Source organism: Styela clava, chromosome 9 (genome assembly GCF_964204865.1).
Source record: "Styela clava chromosome 9, kaStyClav1.hap1.2, whole genome shotgun sequence".
Taxonomy (NCBI): domain Eukaryota; kingdom Metazoa; phylum Chordata; class Ascidiacea; order Stolidobranchia; family Styelidae; genus Styela; species Styela clava.
The window spans coordinates 17,341,218-17,355,337 of NC_135258.1; the positions used below are offsets into that span (position 1 = coordinate 17,341,218).

Genomic DNA, 14,120 nt, shown 5'->3' on the forward strand with positions numbered 1-14,120 from the left:
CCAGAATAAAATTATGGCCTAACCCTAACCTGGTACACACACTACGGGAGTACCGAAAAGTCTGCTTCATAGAGAGGCTATTCATTGGGTTGCTATACAGACAGCGGGTTTTATGTCGAGAGGGATATACACGATAAGTATGTCCAATCAAATTTTGGTACAGAAATAAAAAATAATAACGTTAATGAAGGACGACTGGAAGAACAGATTTAGACAAATAGTGCCAGGAGCAATTACGAAGGTCCGACGTTGGAAACATTATAGGTTTGGATCGCGAAATAAATATCTCGCCTCAATAATTCTATTAGTTTAGCATTTCGCCCGTGCAGAAATGTCATATGCCAAATTGAAAAGATTTGAATATTGAATGTAAAACGTAGAAATATATATAAAACTGCTATGGTTTGTGCGAAATGGGCAGTAAATGAGAAAGTGCGAAGATGAAGTGTCAAATTACAAAGTTTCAAACATCGATAATATTATATAAGGCTTAATTAAGAATACGTAACTATAAAAAATAAGCCGTCACTCAGATTTCGAACAATTATTGATTTCTATAATTTAGTCTAAAAAGCTGCTCGAGTCAATCTTATGCATTTTTAATATTACGAAAATACTCGACACTAAAAATATCAATCATTTCTATTTCAGAAATATTTAAGAAATGTGAAACAGACTCGAAAAATTTGTATTCAATAAAGGTTCTAAAATTGTAAACAATTATGATAAAGAAAAATTTGCCTATGAATTTTGAGTGCTGTCAACGTATTCACAAATTAAGTTCTTGTTGAATGCACATTATAGGTATTTAAGATTCCAAGACATGCTGCCTGGCTGTGCAGAAAATGAGGTCAAACTGAATATCATGTTTTACCTAATTTGCATATTCATTATAGAACAAAATTGGAGATATGACGTTGTAGCTAATACTCCCTAGATGCTGTTTTAAGACCCATATTCTCGTGAAGTTTCCAAACTATATTAAAGGATCAAGAAACTAATTTCACGATTTCATGACATCCCAACATGGTTTTTATGTCCACAAGTTTTGTTTTGTCCAGTATTGTTTACTTTATTGATACGTTTCGCAAAAGACCTCCATTTTTGTCCCTTAGCATGACAAACAACGCTTTGAGGATTTGCTTCAAAGGGAAAAACCAAGAATCGGTCTAGATTTAAAGTAAAAATGTTTCGTTGTATAAGAACAAATGAACAATTTTTTTCCTGGATTATGTGTACTGAAATATTCCATTACAAAGATTAGTTTGTACGCTCCATAATCTGAATGCTTGGTTTATTAATGCTCGCCGTACAAGAAATTTAAACCAGATTTAGCTGAATTTTATACTTCGTTCAAACTTGGTTTGTACGAGACTGTAGGCTACATAGTTAGTTAGTACATACAAATTTTCATACATATTGAGATTGTAAAGACTAAAACCGTTCAGGTTAGGCTTTACCATTACATATATTTCTTATGTACACCTTAGTGGGTCGTAGAGGAGGGATAAAAGTTAGAACATCAATACTAAAATATCTACATTTCGTTGTGGATAAGTGCGAACACAATATGGCGCCAGTTCAATCAATCTTCGACCATGTACTACAAATGTCAATTAACACTATATAATATACTGTGTCGGACTCTATAATACAAGCATTGGATTCGATTCTACATTTCGCCACAATAAACTTAAGTAAATATGGTTAGGTTCTGTGATCAAATGGAATGAGGTCATGTGTATGTGACAAAACCACCAAACTTAGTGATATATAAACCATGTAAAAACAACATCGGTACAACGACGTTGGTATTTTCGATTCAGCGAGCAAAAAGGTTGATGAGACGATTAAATTATATCGTCTGGAATCTGGATTAGAGCAACGTTGAATATCAATATAACAGATAAAATCGTCATACCCGTGCTTCCAAATAGGATGGATATACAGAGACGCTTAGTGTATATAATGACATAATTATCCCATTTTGGACGGTTAATGGGACGTGTAATGATAAAATGCTATACATAAGTGGTCAAAATCTAGGGCATAATAATGTTTATTTTATATGATAAATAACTACAATCATATGTGGACATTTTTGAAACTAGAGACAATGCAATACTTTATGAATCAACGGACAACGGTAGAAGCAGTCGAACGTATCAGATTTCAAGCAAGTTTTATGTTTCAAGCATTTTATCAGCTAAAAAATGATAGTTTATGACATTTCAAAGGGGAAATTTTATAAAGTCCGGTTTCTGAATTCACTTCACTCTTTACAAGGCCATAAATGAATTCATTCATCCGCACGATTGAATTGCGCTCATAACGTAAGGGTCACAACGTGAAGTCAGAGTGAAATAAATTTAAAATTGTTTGATTTAACAAATATTTGTGTAAATCACATCTCAGAGATGAGTCCGATAATCATGTTATTGGCTGCAAGACAACGCTATTTCAACACGGATGAACAATAATTTATAAATATTTTTGAAACTTCAGAGCTTTCCCCACGAATGCCATCTCGATGAATAATTGATGTTCTGGTTCGAAGGCGCTTTCAGTAATGTAAGTTCAATGAAAAGGATGTTTTGATTGGTCTTCCTTTCACCAAGCGTCGTCAGATTTGAATCGAGCGTCGGCGACAAATAATACGCGCTTTAGGGTAGTATTTTACCTATAGGAAATGCTTGATACACATATATGTATAACATTTCTGGCATACAAAAACCTTATGTTAGCTTGCGTAATGGCAATGACTTCTATATTTAGACAATGTTAATAAATTTAATACGAGATATACCACGGATTATTACTGTTTAAATTGTTAAGGAATAGAATTCAGTGATTTCCAACCCGACTATACAAAATAATTTTCCTAATTTTATGTAATAAGTTTTGAGCGCGAGCAAACGATAAAATTCTCGAAGTCAGATTACTTTTAAGCATGCATCTCACTGCTGTATAGGTCTTTCGCGGCGAAAGAGGAACATTATATAATAAAACCATTTGTAACAAATTTAGCATGTAATGCATAGTAATTTCAAGTTTGCAATTCAATAATAGAGGTTTAATATTACCAATTGGAGACATGTACAATAGAACAAAAGAACTGAACAATATTTAAGGTATAAAGATGTACGATGTGGTAGAAAAGTAGGAAGACAGCCTATTCTAAGACATTGATACGTCGATATACAGAGTCCAAACAATATTTAACGTTTCAGCCCTTTTGGTGAATTAGGGTAAATTAGGAATTTTCAACACTGTTATATATGTGTAAAGCAATATCGCATTCACAGGCTGGAATCAGTCCCGTCTTCATCAGAGTATACCCGAATCATTGCTGGTAAATTACCAAACACTAAGACACTCATTATAGAATTTATTGAAGTCAAACATTTGACTGAAATAAGCCGATATATTGAAAAAATTGACAAATAATCACGTAGCAAGTATACCCGACGTTAAATTCTACCTTAATAGTACAATACAGTTATTATTCATGCTTGATTTGTGAATGATTCGGGGTTGTGTTGTTATACGAAAATCACGTAGGTCATCCTATCTCACGTTTCTTGAGAATATTCGGTGGGACATAAATCAATACTGTCAAAAGTGTCGTCATTTGGTTTTTAACAACAAGAAATATCGATTTTTGCTACTACATTCACTAGTCGATACCTTAGTATGACTTAATTACAGTTGCCAATATATTTACTACGCACTGGGAGAAGATATTGGCAATATGCCAATTTTGTTCTAATCTTGAATGTAATATTCCACATGGTAATATAATGAGTTTCTGCTTTGACCTAATCCAATGTTCTAATTAACTATATATATGCGTACTATATAATATAATAATAGAAACTGCAATATGAGCCAAGCGGTTCCATTACATTTGAACCCACGTACATTTGAACCCACGACAATTGCACCTGCATACCATTGCACCTATGGAAAAAAATTTTGTTTCACGGATATTTGAACCCATACTAACCCTAACCCATGGGTTTTAGCACCCCCATATAGATTAAACCCGCGGATATACACATGGATTCAAATGTACGGTCACCCAGCCAAACAAGGTAGATGTGCTTCGTACACGCAAATAAGTAACAGGGTTATGAGCTATGAATGAAGCATACTATCGCTTGAAATATTCTATATAGTACAATAAATTACGTGATAATGTTCCCACCTACCTTTTTTCCAACACTTTAGACAAGGAAGATATTTATGTATTCTGTTAAGAATCACCATGAAAGCACAAGCACCAATAATAGCTACACCGATTTTTTCCCGATCCCATAAATCCCCGTCTTCAATACCGATAGTGGGTCTTCTTCCAGCCATGCGCGAAATTAAAACACTTGATCGTCTCAAAATGCATGCTACATACCGTACTAAAGTACTCGATCCCGAACGTACAGACCTTACAAACTTATGATCTTTCTTAGGAACACGGACAAGCATAAAGTAACCTAGACACGAAAAAAACTATTATTTAAAATTCTGATACACGAGTTGCACCCGTTACGAATTGAAATTGTAATAATATTGCTATCATCGACCCGTCTAGATGGGGTTTTGAAATTCAACCGTTTATAGTTGTGAAATTTTATACAGTCGCTCCTTGATGCGATAGAGAGACCGTTTAAGGTCAATTGTAACCAAATCATAATTACAACGTCAATGAACTTGGATTCGAATATTGTTGGAGCGCTTTTCTTCATCGCCTAGTTCTGTCTAACAGCTAAAGCCTTATAGTCGCAGAACAAGGATGATTTGATGAAATAGCAAGACATGATTCAAATTATCGATATAGCTGCCTTGGTGTCGGAACACGTCATAGACGTGAATAGAGTATATGTACAACAAACTAGCGTGCGACCTGTAATTGTTGTGATTTATTGGCTAACTAACTCTGATTAAGCGCCTCCCCCAGAACGTTCCAGAAAGCCAAAAGCAAATCAAATTAAATTTCATTTAAACCCTTCTTCAACGATTGTAAGCTGTATCAAAAATTAACATCTCTGCCGTTCACAGAAACGTCGGAACATTTGCTCTCGCTTTCGTGACTACGACTCGTCGCCGTCAGACATCCCAAACTTTTTCCCTTCGCGTTTGGTAATATAAAAAACGAGCAACGAAAATAAACGACCGTGTAACCGCAAATCCTTCTATTGTGATTGTATTGAATTTTCTGGTGGGAGAAATAAATTCTTTTTTTAACTAACATCAAGAAAACAAGCCGACAACTTCGAATACAGAAAGATATTTTGATTTATATTTTGAGTCAATTGGACGTCTACGTGATGTGTGATGATTTCAGTAAATTCGAAGCTATGGATGATCACGAATAGCATGTAAAACAGAATTGTTGTGGATTCAGACTGGAAAATTCAGATAACACGAAGAAATGTTTCAAATGAGTTGTGAGTTATCACCTACGCTAATCAATTACAGAGGCAGATTAAATAGTATTTATGATTTTTCTACTCAGAAAATTATCACACAAGGATATATACTTATATAATCTTCTCCCGACACGGCCATAAATTAAAGATTAATGCACGCAATCAATCTGTCACACGGCCAACAAAAAAAGAATACCAAAATTGAAAGTATGTTGCAATATTGATAGTGTTATGATATTGATAGTGCAATATTGCATTGGACATTGACAACATACGTCTTGTTATTACCGCATACAGCTCCCGTGCAAAAATATGCATTCCATGCACGTATCTATATTCTGAGGCAACGCATAAAACATGGCTTTTATAGGGTTAACCATGCAGCCAATGCCATTGGAGAGGTTAAATGGGGTCGACCAATGAACTTTTATATCTCCCTAAACCCAACGAATTTGTATCCTAGATTTAAAAGAAAGTCACCGCCAGATTTCTGATTGGGCCAGCACCCTGTGTCCCGAATATTTCAAATTCTCATTTTGAAATGTAATTCACAATTACACGATTAATAAAAATACAATTGTGGAAAAGATTATTTTTCCGGCCCAACAACCAAGCGCATTAGTGAAGGACGGAGCTTTTAAAAATAAGTTGCGTGTTACGAGATTGGCGAAATAAGTTTTATAAAATATTGAACATATGAATAGTATAATCGTACCGGCCCCCAAAGCGAAAAGCACCACAGAACAATATAAATCAGTACTTGATTTATTATTCATGATTCTAATGAAGTATCCACAAATAATTTGAGACCACATTTATGTCCGAAATAAAGATCTCGCGTTAAAGTTTTAAACTTTTCTCCAAAAATTGTAAAAAGCCTGGTCTGTTTACAACACCTCATGCATAAATGATGTTTTCTGTGGTTGGAAAGTATGCCCTTCTCATATCAACTGACATGTAACTATAGGTTTCGTAACAAGCCATTGGCCTATCTTCTAAGATTTTTGACCCGTCGTAACAGAAATATCACGTATCGAGTTACATGACACCAGCTCAATCTTTTCCGGTAATTTTTACCCAAAACCTCAGATACCTTGTTTTGAATTAGATTCCAGAATATATTTGTCACCTTGACAGGAAACCATATGCTATTTTAATGCGTGTATGTTGAAACATTGGGATATCTGATATTCAGTCATGGCACTGATTATATTGCATAGTTAGTCGGTTCAACTTTGAGCATGGACGAACACACATTTCTTTCAATATCCCGCTGTAATATTGCCTTCAGAAACAAGCTTCATGAACACAATGCAACTTTGAAATGTATTCAGTCGATTTTCATAAAATACAGTTCACTGAATGCAAAAGATTACAGAAAATTGAATAACTTAACATTGATTAACACAGGTCAATCTCGCGAGTCAGGTAGAAACCGACAAACCCGGGCTCTAAGCGTGGTGAATAGGTTGTTGTTATTTCTATTAAAAATTCTTCGTACTCATAATTTACATAAATTATTCATTATTTCAAAATATTTATAAATGAGAGAAATAAGTCCTATTTACTAAAAGTCAACATGCTTCAAATAAGTTAATATGACACGCGGTATTCACACGAAAGGACCTCCCATATAGTAAATTAAGTACAACCAGTCGCATTGATAGGTATACCATTATGCGTAAAGTACTGACTTAGTAGGCAAGATAAAACGAGCAATTAGCTCCGATGATCAATTGAGTTTATTCCTATTATTGATCATAACAACAGAATTGGTTAACGACAAAACGTGTCGTTTGACAGTACAACCAGGTCAGGTAATTACATACAACTACTGAAAAATTGAACCCAATTCTCTAAGCACAGTTTTACCAAAAACGTTATACAAAATACTCGTTTTCACAATTCCTTGTAGGATTAAGACGATAGTGTAACAGACCTTGAAAGGTTAGTAAACACATCCATTTTTCACTTGGCCACGATAAATTCGAATGATTTTCGAAGTAATAAATAATTTATAAAATAAACATCCGGGTGTATGTCACAAAAAACCCAGGAGAAGTGAGAAAATTGATAAGATTCTAAGAACTTCGATTTGAGGGAAACTCTTTGAAGAGTATCTTTATACAAACAATACACAAACGCCAAAATTAATATGAAATATTATCATAGGATTTTGCGCTGCTATAAAATAACTTTCTATTGTTTCATATCTGATATCTCATTCGGTATATTATTTATATCACCTTGCCACAAATTGCAAATATTGAAGATCATGATCAAGGCCTTTTATATCAGAAATATCATTTTGATTCAAAGCACGCCGATAATATGTCCAACGTATAGATTTAAAAAAAAATATTGGGTGCAATATTTATTGTAAAAGTAATTAGGGGCTTTTGAAGAGACAAGCAATTGAGAAACTACATGCCAGATACCAATATGAACAACACTATCATCAAACTATACAAATTTTGATATATAATTTTATAAATAGCACATTTATGAAAAATGTTTTCTCCAGACTGCCTGGACCGTTGCATTTTTCTAACACGACAATCTTATGAATATTGAAAATGGGGACGCTCCTGTTATTTCAATTTAGAACTTTTTTCACAAATATCGAAAATAAGAAAAATGAAAATTCAAAATAACATTTAATTTTGCTCATTAGTTTGTATATTCATATATTCATCAATCACTCAAACTCTTTTTTAAATTTCATGTGTTTAAATTTAACCGTTTGAGGTTTACTTTAAAATTTTGCGGTCAGTTAAAATATAAATGATCGAAAGTGCTCAGAAAAAAGTTAGTATATTTGCAAGATATTTTTATGTTAAGCAAACATTTTTAATATACACAATGTGATACCTGAACCCATAATCTGTTACTTTTAAAATATTTTATTTACGGAATAAGGAACGGTAAAGGAAATTAAATGTCGAAGGATCTATTTAGCGAGTGCCAACTTATAAGAGTGTAGAAATCCCGTGCTATTAAAATACTATGCGGTAATTCCGCCTCGTGGGAGGTTATTACGTATTGTTGCCTTTTGATATTAGAGTGACCTTGCCGCGACTTTTCGTGTTTCACCAACGACTTGGATTAAAGCTTAGCTTATTCCGGTACCAACCAATTGGCTTAGCCAAAAGAACCACGTAATAACCGCTTAAGACGTGAGCGCTCGTACTCATTTTAATCTATCTATGTCAATGGTTTAATCTATCTATGGTCAATGGGGCGCGCCCCACAAGGGGGGCGTAGACATTTTTCGAGGGGGCGTGAAGCTAACTAAAAATAAGAATAGTTGTTAGATTCGATCTTGCCCGCCTTATTTTGGATTTTAAATTTCAAAACTTTGTCTTTATTTCATTATTTACTTTGGTGCTCCCGAAGTATGCGAACCAAGATGGCGGACATCGGAACGTAACATGAGTAACAGGTTAGGGTTAGGCGATAATTTTTTTCCAATTTTCCTTATTTTAGTCCTATTATCAGTTCGTAGACTAGCCAAGAGCCTCCCGTAGTATTTATACCTAAAATTATGGCCTAACCCTAACCTAGTACACATATTACATTCCGATGTCCGCCATCTTGGTTCGCATACTTCGGGAGCCCCTTTACTTTTCATACACGTATTTTCAACGTGTTTTTTGAATAAAACATACCTTCGCCTTACTATCTGTTATTTGTGGCTTATTGTTAGCTAGTTATTTTTGAGGTGGGGCGCGATAGGAGTTGATTTATTATGAATATACTCACATATATAGTAGCATTTTACCACTTGACATCCTTTTTAAAATTAAATAAATTAATAAACACTATATCCTGCACCATCTTTGAAACGATTAAATATAATATGAATATTTACTTGATTACAGTTGAACTGAAAGCTCGGCTGTTTATAAATGAATGATAATTTTGACGCAAGAGTCTATGGATGATTTTGCAAGCAATTCAAAACTGGGTATTAACTCTAGATGGAGGGACAGCTGAACGGATTGAATCTGTTTATTTTTTTCAGGCCTGATATTGAAGAGTGTATAAGAGTTGATTGATGCCTACGGAGACAGAGATACGAGACGCGGGAGATAGATGAACGAAATGTATGACCTCGGAGATTACGATTGATTACATTCCAACGACGATATACAACTTGCTTCATAAGCTAGGCTTACCATACGTCCCGTTTTAGGCGGGACAGTCCCACTGTTTAGCGTTTTGTCCCGGCGTCCCGACCGGTCAGCGAAAAGTCTCGATTTGACGTTCAGCCAGTCAGCATAATACAAAAACAATAGCAATCGTCATGTTCCCGATACTATTGTTGCTGTGTAGCGTACCGTTAAGCCTGTCTACTGAAGGCGGATGCGTGGTTTTGTTTGTTTCGTTGTTTTCCGCTAACAATGTTAGCGAATAATTGCTATAATTTGTTACGTGTAAATCCCGTATGCCAAAAGGGTGCTTCGTTAACGTAAATTCATTTCTATTTTTTTTTTCAAACTGAAACCGATATTTAGCTAGACAGCTCATAAACTCTCGATGACAATATTCTCAAGGAAGACAGCCTGGATGGTTTTTAATGTAGGCCTCTAATGTAAAATCGATAAATTTAAAGTAGAAAAAATCACAGCTATGTTCTTTGGAGGCGTGGATGGATTTTAAACCTCGGGACTAGCTTTATAGCAGCTCAACTCAGTATATGGACCATCAGTCAATTCAATATGTATTATATAAATATACTATATCAATCAAAGACAGGGTATAATGACCAATTTTATTCTCTTTGTTGAGAAACTATAGGACTGTGTGCAATATATTTGCTATGCAAGTATGAAAAAATCGGGCGGAGAGGAGATCATTCTTGCGTTACCTTATGACGTTTATCGACACTCATACGGCACAATCATAGTGTTCAGGAAAATTGAGAAAGTTATAAAAATCTGATCCCGAGTTAGGAACTTAAAACATGAATATATATTATTTAATAACTTTATCGCCATGAAATAATCGAAAACCAGAGAAACAATGCAAAGCCAGAATCGAAAGAAAGAGTACGTGTTTATTGGTGAAATTTCTTAATATTTTTACTTTTTCTACTGGGTGGCTGATCGACGACCATGTCCACGCACGTATGGCGTGCTGCATTTATTTATTTATTTTATTTTACATTTTTTTCCTGATACAAAATTCTATTATTGCTTTCTTGGTGAGTACGAGTTTGTCCTGCTGGCAGAAAGGAAACGCGTTTTCTCAAATCAAGAGCGCCAACGGGCGGTTATGTAAATGATAATTCGGGTGACAGTATTAGTTGTGACGATAATAAAATATTCAGAGTAAAACTCAACAGGCATTAACTAACATAATATTTATGAACCGCACTTCATATATAGCATTTTCTACTAAAACATACTAGTATGAATTATGTAAGGTAATCTAACGCCTTCGGCATTCAACAGAGCAACACATACCCATCCGTTATTGGTTGTAATGATTGATTTAGAAATATATATATATATGAATATATACATATATAAATATATATATATACTATCTATTTGACATTTCAAATAGGTTAATTGATAAGTTGTTTGAAAAGTTAATCACAACACCTGCTTATTACTCACTATTGTAATCAGACATCAATCAAAACTCACTGAAAAACAGTTTAAAGGCAACTAAAACAAAAAGCATACCTTCTTGTGATTTTCTTCGTCCAGGTATATTTTGAATACTTTTCTGTATTCTTACGCTCATTCGACGTCGTACACCGGCTAACAGCATATTGTAGTATCAATATCACACCTTATTAGATATCAAACTACTCCAAAGCATCAATAAACGCCATAAGACGCATTCGTTAATACAAATCAACAATATATGCATATATATATGTTTAAATTTATATCATACAAGTAAGCATGTGGTCGTTAAAGCCCGGCGCCTAATTTATTTGTCATTTCGTTTTGTTATAAAAAAGATTTTTTTTCAAGTATTTTGCAAATTGCCACAGCTGCCTGTTGTTGTTATAATTTACCAGCAGTTATATATTTCGAATATTAAATCTCAGCTTTTAATCGAAAAATAAACATTTCCATTCACTGTCAACTTGAAATTTTAACGAGAGTAAAATATGAACACTTTATCACCATTGAACTATTTTTACGACTATCGGCATCAAGGCAATTTCATTTCCCTCTTCGCCCCATAACGTTAATTTCTGGCTCGAATACAAAGACTGATATAGATTCACAAGACATTGAAAGTCACATCTCGCTAAAAATCCATTCAATATTGGCTGGTCTTCGAAGCACTTTTTATTTATAGATCATCGATGTGTTAATAACTTTAATTGTTGTATTTTTATCGATTGTGACTCAGGGTTAAATCTTTAATTACCTGTGACGAGCCACATATGAATCTCCTTCATTTTACTTTAAAGATAACCCCAAGAGACCCAAATGACCAGGTTTAGCAATAAAGTTGTTGATTTTTTTTTTTGCATCCGTAGTAAGGATGATGCAGCTTCCCAATTTGGCCCATTGAATCGAGCAGATCTATATTATAAAGACGTCTAATCCGGTAATTACATTTTTGGCGTTTTGCTGTGAAACTGGCAACTACCTGTCGATCAATATTGACAAATTCATATCTGATGTGATTCCACATAAAAATCGATTCTTCGACCTCATTCAACTTTAGTAATATTCACTTCACTGTTAACGTGTACCGGTATATTTCATAGCATCTTTTGTTCTTGATTTAAACCTGAAACAATTTATTGTCTGATTCATGTGCCCAGCTTGCATTTGCTTTCACACGCTTGATACATTATATTTCAGTGCTAGAAAGATAACACTATAAATCACATCGAAACACAAATAATCAATCTTCCTGCAACTTGCTGAACTATATATAAAAAATGCAACCGCACCGTCTATTGAGTTCCTTTTGCCCACTGCTCCAAATATAAATTTATGACCTGAGCATATTTCCATACCTGTCTGCTGTCTCTACCAAAAGATTCTATCGAGTCAAGCCAAGTGTCTCATCGAAGCTTGTGCGACAATGTATAAGTAATGGTCGAATAAAATTGTCGTCGCCATTAACTAATAAACAAATGTATTTATTTGCATGAACTTGCGTCATTGCAGTAGCATGTGGCGTGTGTGCTGAAGAAAACGTCGCGAGATGGATTGATGTCTCATTGATGTAAATTCTTTATTTCCCATGAGCCGCTATATCGATTTCTCCTTAACAATTTTGAATACGCATTGTCGCCTTATATAACCCGAAAATAGAAAGTATAAAATTGAAGGTTGATTTGATATTTTTCACATAACAAACCTAAATATCCAAAACAATAGCTCCCACGAAATTTCAATTGGTTACAAAATGATAATGCGTTGTTTGGTTAGAAGCAATGCAAAATATTTCCGGGCTATATATATTTATATCAAACTTCGAACACTTCTTGCTATTCGTAATTTGATCATTCATCCAAGCCTCAAGGTGCATTCATTCATGCAGATGCAAATATTCTGGTCCTATAATCATCGGTTAATATTCCCCAGCAAAACTTACATTATTTATCAAAAACTGACTTGCTTGGCATAAGGTTTTCCTACCTTCCAGCAAGTTTTAAACTTGACCCACTGCTCTAACCTAAGCAACTTGTTTTTTCTTTTTATATTTTAACATCGTTCAGTTCCCTTTGCCTAAACTGCATGCCTGCTCAACAAACTCGTTTATCATCCCACTCGCCTTACCTAAAACTGTCGTTCTAATGTGCATTCTTGTCATCATGAATATTTTCATACCAAGCGATGCAGAAGCAAACGTACTTGACGTTTGGTAACTGCACAAAATGGTGATTCTTCCTTAACGACATTGGGTACCAGAGGTCAGTTACTCAGTATTGATTTTAAGTCGCCAGGTCAGAATAATTAATCGTTGGTCTATATATACGATTACAGCGTACCCGGAGTTCGTTCTTTCAAACTATAAGTATAAAAACATACATATGTTTCTGCATCTGGTCGACTAAATATATTTATCAAATCGTATAAGATTCAGTTATACTGACGATCTAAAATACGACAGTTCCTGAAATTAATTTTTTTTTTGTATGCATTTACAGTATATATACTAACTGTAGGTAATCTTCAAATGTCTGTATGTTTATTGACGGTAGCCAACTTAAGAATTTCTGATCTACTTGAAGCCTACGAAGAATGTCTTTCACAAAAAATGAATGAGGATGCTGTCGTTAATGTCATACTTGAATTTCAACCAACAGAAAGGTGATCTGAAAATCGATAACAAACATGGCTAATAAAGTAAAATGTGCTAACTGTAAGGTCAAAGACACAACACAGTCAATATATTGATTTAGTGAACAAAAATACGTTTTGTAAACCTCATGATCCAACTTTTGACAAAGCTTTTTAACTGCACTCTGGCCACTATTCTTCTCTAATAGAAACAAATTTGTCAATGTTAATAATGGCGTCACAATTGACAAGCTTTTCTCATTTTTTTACTTTAAAACCAGCCTAACTTGTCCAGTTTTGACTACCACTCTCAATTTTATATTTACGAAGAATTTGTGTGAATCTTGGCTGCATGAGAGCAATCGGCATCATTACAAACACCTTTATAAACAAGATCTATATGTAATATATACATAAAAAAAAT

At 34.3% G+C, this 14,120-nt stretch overlaps 1 protein-coding gene across 4 annotated transcripts in view; it reads right to left on the bottom strand.

The window, feature by feature from the left end:
• LOC120339437 (calsenilin-like) overlaps positions 1 to 14,120 on the bottom strand; it is a 33,279-nt gene that overhangs the window by 6,764 nt on the left and 12,395 nt on the right. Inside the window, exon 1 of one of the 4 annotated variants that reach the window (XM_039407564.2) lies at positions 11,120 to 11,279. The exons of 2 other annotated variants lie outside the window; for them this stretch is intronic. In XM_039407564.2, the coding sequence (XP_039263498.1) occupies positions 11,120 to 11,207 (88 nt within the window). In that variant the 5' untranslated portion in view covers positions 11,208 to 11,279. Of the gene's footprint in view, positions 1 to 4,211; positions 4,506 to 11,119; positions 11,280 to 14,120 lie in introns of those variants that run through there. One more of the 4 variants, XM_039407563.2, reaches the window with a different exon arrangement.